The sequence below is a fragment of the Staurois parvus genome, unplaced genomic scaffold (genome assembly GCF_062004578.1).
Source record: "Staurois parvus isolate SC_StPar_1 unplaced genomic scaffold, SC_StPar_1.0 ptg001979l, whole genome shotgun sequence".
Classification (NCBI taxonomy): Eukaryota; Metazoa; Chordata; class Amphibia; order Anura; family Ranidae; genus Staurois; species Staurois parvus.
In genome coordinates this window covers 50,403-57,500 of record NW_028319775.1, presented here as the reverse complement: position 1 = coordinate 57,500, position 7,098 = coordinate 50,403, and the positions used below count along the sequence as shown (strand labels likewise).

Below are 7,098 nucleotides of genomic sequence, written 5' to 3'. Positions count from 1 at the left end.
TGTTATTTATTAATGAACGGCGTTTGTTCTTTTTTCCTTGTTTGGTCTTCATTAAAATGGAGCCGATCAGCTTTTCCACCATGCGCTAGGCCGGTCTACAACAAAATGGCGCCAGTTTACTATATAGATTGATTGTCGGACGGTCCAATCTTATCCCCTTGATAAAGTCACATGACTAGTGATGAAACGCGTCGGAGAGGAGCGTGCGGATGACGTCACTACGTTGCCATTCATCGGGATAGCGGCTTGTAGTACTCCACAATTGCATTCATTGAGCGGGCCCCGTGCTTTGCCTCGCATGATATTACGGATTACGGTCTGCTTTGAGCATGTGCAGGACTCTGCTGCTGAGATGATACTGCCATCTAGTGTTCAATCAGTACATCACCGGATCTTCATCATACCTGGTGCAAAATACACCTCCGGAACGTGTTTTTCGTTAACCAAAGGAGGGTTCATTGAATGAACACTTTATTGATTGAACTTGATTGTTGGAATGACTTTTGCTTGATTCAGACTTAAAATATTCTTTGTGTGGTTTTTGAAATATTGAAATAAAAAAACAAATATTTTTTTTATATATATTAAAGTGAGGAAATATAAGAATTGAAAAATAGTAGAAAAAACATTAATATTGCAATAAAAAAGAAATAATATTTATTTATGTATGTGTGTGTGAAGAAATCTACATTAGAAGGGAAAAATAGTAGAAAAAACATTATTATTGACATAAAAAAAAATATTATTTATATATATATATATATATATATATATATATATATATATATATATATATATATATTAAAGTGAAGAAATATATATTCGAAGGGAAAAATAAAAAAAACTAATATTGAAATAAAAAAATAAATATTATTATATATATCTGTGTGTGTATATAATTAGAAGGGAAAAATAGTAGAAATAAACTTTAATATTGAAATAAAAAATAAATAAAAAAATAATAAAATAAAAAAATTATTTTTATATATATATATATATGAAGGGAAAAATAGTAGAAAAAACATTATTATTGACATAAAAAAAAAAATATTATTTTTATATATATATATATTAAAGTGAAGAAATATATATTCGAAGGGAAAAATAAAAAAAGCATTAATATTGAAATAAAAAAATAAATATTATATATATCTGTGTGTGTATATAATTAGAAGGGAAAAATAGTAGAAATAAACTTTAATATTAAAATAAAAAATAAATAAAAAAATAATAAAATAAAAAAATTATTTATATATATATATATATATATATATATATATTAGAAGGGAAAAATAGTAGAAAAAACATTAATATTGAAATAAATATTTTTTATATATAATAAAGTGAAGAAATATATATAAGAAGGGAAAAATAGTAGAAAAACCATTAATATTGCAATAAAAAAGAAACAAATAATATTTATTTATGTATGTGTGTGTGTGAAGAAATCTATATTAGAAGGGAAAAATAGTAGAAAAAACATTATTATTGACATAAAAAAAAAAATATTATTTTTATATATATATATATATATTAAAGTGAAGAAATATATATTCGAAGGGAAAAATAAAAAAAACATTAATATTGAAATAAAAAAATAAATATTATTATATATATCTGTGTGTGTATATAATTAGAAGGGAAAAATAGTAGAAATAAACTTTAATATTGAAATAAAAAATAAATAAAAAAATAATAAAATAAAAAAATTATTTATATATATATATATATATATATATATATATATATATATATATATATATATATTAGAAGGGAAAAATAGTAGAAAAAACATTAATATTGAAATAAATATTTTTTATATATAATAAAGTGAAGAAATATATATAAGAAGGGAAAAATAGTAGAAAAAACATTAATATTGCAATAAAAAAGAAACAAATAATATTTATTTATGTGTGTGTGTGTGAAGAAATCTATATTAGAAGGGAAAAATAGTAGAAAAAACATTATTATTGACATAAAAAAAAAAATATTATTTTTATATATATATATATTAAAGTGAAGAAATATATATTCGAAGGGAAAAATAAAAAAAGCATTAATATTGAAATAAAAAAATAAATATTATTATATATATCTGTGTGTGTATATAATTAGAAGGGAAAAATAGTAGAAATAAACTTTAATATTGAAATAAAAAATAAATAAAAAAATAATAAAATAAAAAAATTATTTATATATATATATATATATATATATATATATATATATATATATATATATATATATATTAGAAGGGAAAAATAGTAGAAAAAACATTAATATTGAAATAAATATTTTTTATATATAATAAAGTGAAGAAATATATATAAGAAGGGAAAAATAGTAGAAAAAACATTAATATTGCAATAAAAAAGAAACAAATAATATTTATTTATGTATGTGTGTGTGTGAAGAAATCTATATTAGAAGGGAAAAATAGTAGAAAAAACATTATTATTGACATAAAAAAAAATATATTATTTTTATATATATATATATTAAAGTGAAGAAATATATATTCGAAGGGAAAAATAAAAAAAACTAATATTGAAATAAAAAAATAAATATTATTATATATATCTGTGTGTGTATATAATTAGAAGGGAAAAATAGTAGAAATAAACTTTAATATTGAAATAAAAAATAAATAAAAAAATAATAAAATAAAAAAATTATTTTTATATATATATATATATATATATATATATATATGAAGGGAAAAATAGTAGAAAAAACATTAATATTGAAATAAATATTTTTTTATATATAATAAAGTGAAGAAATATATATTAGAAGGGAAAAATAGTAGACAAAACATTAATATTGCAATAAAAAAGAAACAAATAATATTTATTTATGTATGTGTGTGTGAAGAAATCTATATTAGAAGGGAAAAATAGTAGAAAAAACATTATTATTGACATAAAAAAAAAAATATTATTTTTATATATATATATATATATTAAAGTGAAGAAATATATATTCGAAGGGAAAAATAAAAAAAACATTAATATTGAAATAAAAAAATAAATATTATTATATATATCTGTGTGTGTATATAATTAGAAGGGAAAAATAGTAGAAATAAACTTTAATATTGAAATAAAAAATAAATAAAAAAATAATAAAATAAAAAAATTATTTATATATATATATATATATATATATATATATATATATATATATATAAATATTAGAAGGGAAAAATAGTAGAAAAAACATTAATATTGAAATAAATATTTTTTATATATAATAAAGTGAAGAAATATATATAAGAAGGGAAAAATAGTAGAAAAAACATTAATATTGCAATAAAAAAGAAACAAATAATATTTATTTATGTATGTGTGTGTGTGAAGAAATCTATATTAGAAGGGAAAAATAGTAGAAAAAACATTATTATTGACATAAAAAAAAATATATTATTTTTATATATATATATATTAAAGTGAAGAAATATATATTCGAAGGGAAAAATAAAAAAAGCATTAATATTGAAATAAAAAAATAAATATTATTATATATATCTGTGTGTGTATATAATTAGAAGGGAAAAATAGTAGAAATAAACTTTAATATTGAAATAAAAAATGAATAAAAAAAAAATAAAATAAAAAAATTATTTATATATATATATATATATATATATTAGAAGGGAAAAATAGTAGAAAAAACATTAATATTGAAATAAATATTTTTTATATATAATAAAGTGAAGAAATATATAGTAGAAGGGAAAAATAGTAGAAAAAACATTAATATTGAAATAAAAAAATAAATATTCATATGTTTGTGTGTGTGTGTGTGTGTGTGTGTGTGTGTGTGTGTATATATAATTAGAAGGGAAAAATTGTAGAAATAAACTTTAATATTGAAATAAAAAATAAATAAATAATAAATAAAATAAATTAATATATATAAAGAAATATATATTAGAAGGGACAAATAGTAGAAAAAACATTAATATTGAAAGAAATTTTATTTTTTATATATAATAAAGTGAAGAAATATATAGTAGAAAAAAAAATATTGAAAGAAATATAAAATATAAAAAAAATATATATACTATATATATAATTTTTTTTTTTTTTATTTCAATATTAATATTTTTTCTACTATTTTTTTCTTCTAATATATATTTTATTTCTTCACTTTGTTTTTTGGTTATATCATGGTTTGTACCATTGTTCATGTAGCGCAGCATTTTTTCACGTCACATTGTGATTGTATAATTTTCCCCACTGAGACATGGGTTGTGTGCACTAGTGGCTACAGCGTTTAATTGTAATTTTTTGTTTTTATTTCGCCATAGTTAGCACTTGAGTTATTTAATTTATTTTAGAATAATTAACCCCTAACCTTAAACAAAATTAAATAAATTATTATTATTAATAATAATAATAATAATAATAATAATAATAATAATAAAAAAAACACCCATACAAAAAAATACAATAATAATTATTGGTATTATTATTGTTATAGATTAATGATTATTTGATATCATGATTATTTTTATTGTTTATTTATTCATTAATAATAATGTTATTTATTTGTTAGGGTGATAATAATAAAATACTAACCCCCAACCCAAACCCTAACCCCTAATCCTAACCTTAATTCTAACCCCTTACGCTAACAAAATATAATAATATATAAATAATTAAATGTAAAATAAATACACATATAAATAAAAAAAATCATAATAAATAATACTTAACCCCTAACCTTAAACCAAATGAAATAAATTATTATTAATAATAATTAATAGTAAAAAATATAAAAGTGTAGTGATTCCTCCTGCGCTGAATGAGCGCAACCTAGACACAGCTGCTAGCACCCCAACCTTATACCTCTAAAAAGGATAAAACATAAATAGTGTACATATAATAGTAAAAAATAAACACACAAAAAAATACAATAATAAATTATTGGTATTATTAAGGTTATGGGTTAATTATTTTTTGATTATTTGATATTATTTATGATTATTTTTATTTAAGTGTGTATTTATTTATTCATTTATTAATAATAATAATAATAATAATAATAATAAAATAGTAATATTATTATTAATAATAATAATAATAATAATATTATTATTATTATTATTATTATTATTATTATTATTATTATCACCCTAACAAAAAAATAATAAGAAAATAAAATACTAACCCCAAACTTAACCCCTAATCCTAACCTTAATTCTAACCCCTCACCCTAACAAAAAACAAAATAATAATAAATGAATAATAATAAAACCAATAAAAGCTGATGGAAAAACTAAAGACCCAGAAAAGCCTAGCAACAAATGATGCAACAGATGATATTTTTCCCTATTGGCTAATAAAAAAACCAGCTAAAAACGCTGTATGAAAACACGGTAAAATATGCGCATAAAATAGCGTGAGAAACGCTGCGCTCAGATGTGAATGGAGGTGAAGACAACAGGTCATCATAAAACCGTGCGAATCAGATCGATCGTATGATGAAAAGCCGCAGAGGTCGGCGCCATCCGCCATCCATAGACCCCGATTTGTAGGCTGCTGAAGTTCTGTGCGGATCAGCGCTATATCCTGCCATTGTAGTCCCCGCCTCCCGGAGCGAATTCGGTGTTACATTGTATCGATGATCCAACCTTTAACAACTGACCATTGTCCATTTTGTCCCGCCCCCGCAGAGCTCACTGTATCCTCCTGTTGGTGGAGTCTGTCCTCTTCGGGCTCTTCGTCACCGTCATCTTCTACGATCAGGTAAGAGCTGCACACTGGGGAGATTTCTCATCACTTCCTGTCCCTGTGACACCCATACAAGAAATGGGAGAGCGGGTGTCACCGAGACAGGAAGGACATGTTTCCCACACTGGGGAGATTTCTCATCACTTCCTGTTCCCGTGACACCCATATAAGAAATGGGAGAGCGGGTGTCACCGAGACAGGAAGGACATGTTTCCCACACTGGGGAGATTTCTCATCACTTTCTGTCCAGACAGGAAGTCTGCGGGTCCGTCCTCACGTTTTTACCACCCTACGTCTGCAGATTGTATCCGTCATCACCGATGAGACCCCCATCGAGCAGCTGCGGAACCGACTGCTGAAGGAGGCGCGCAAGGAGGTGACGCACAGCCGCAAACCAAAGATGGCGCTCCTGCGGGAAGTGTTTGGTCGAGGTGAGGCCCCCCCCCCACTTCTTTTGGCACTGTGATGTTTTAAGGAAGCTGTGTACTGGCCCCTCCCACCAGCCTTGATCTGCCTGCCTTGCATATAGAAGCACAGAGACCCAGTGATGACATCAGTTTTTCAAGGGGGGGAGGTAAAATATGAGCAGATTAAACCTCAGCTGATTCTGTCTCCCTACAGGTCTCATCATGTGCTGGTTTTGCCCTCTGGTCACCCCCCCATCCTCGGGGGGCCCGGCGTACAGCTACCTCCCGGACTACGACGTGTAGGCGGATCCTGACCTGTTTGAGATCTCCGACCGCCTCCTCCAAGCTGCTCTCTCTCTTTACCTCCTCTCAAGGGCCGGAGTGTTGGCTCCGCCCGCTGTCCTCCGGGCAGCCACCGATTGGTCAGTATATTGGGGCCCCCGTGGCCCCCCGTGGTCTTTGCACTGTGTGACCTCACACTATGGAATACTTGCTACTGAAAAAAAACTGCTGAAGCCGAACCGCGATTTGTCTGTTTGGGCACCTGACGTTAAAGGGTCAGTCCCCCTGAATTCCTGGCCCCGGCCCCACGAGGCGGGGAGTCTCGCACCTTCTGCTGCAGTTCTTTAAAAGAACACGGTGCGTGATGTAACCTGCTGGCCCCTGCTTAGAACGGGAATATCACTTTCTGGGTGGAGTGACCCTTTAAACTTTTTTTTTGCTCCTGTGGTTTTCAGAATCGTGTTTATGTCATTTTTTTCCACCGCTGGATGCGATCATGCACATGAAAGAGGCGGAGCCAAGAGCAATCCGTTACGATAAAGGGAAGTATTATGAATAAAAAAATATATATATTCTAATGCTCCGCCCACAGATGCTGGGTGGAGTTAATTAGGAGTTAACCAAAAAATAATTCATTTGGTAGGGCGAGAGCTTTAGGTTGGTGCGAC

The 7,098-nt window shown here is 26.6% G+C and overlaps 1 protein-coding gene across 1 annotated transcript in view; it reads left to right on the top strand.

Annotated features, from left to right (window-relative positions):
* LOC149433094 (palmitoyltransferase ZDHHC3-like) overlaps window positions 1-6,887 on the top strand; it is a 17,353-nt gene extending 10,466 nt beyond the window's left edge. Inside the window, exons 7-9 of the mRNA XM_089664658.1 lie at window positions 5,684-5,756; window positions 6,043-6,172; window positions 6,363-6,887. Coding sequence (XP_089520784.1) covers window positions 5,684-5,756; window positions 6,043-6,172; window positions 6,363-6,451 — 292 coding nt within the window. The 3' untranslated portion in view covers window positions 6,452-6,887. The remainder of the gene's footprint in view (window positions 1-5,683; window positions 5,757-6,042; window positions 6,173-6,362) is intronic.
* Window positions 6,888-7,098: the final 211 nt, after the last annotated feature.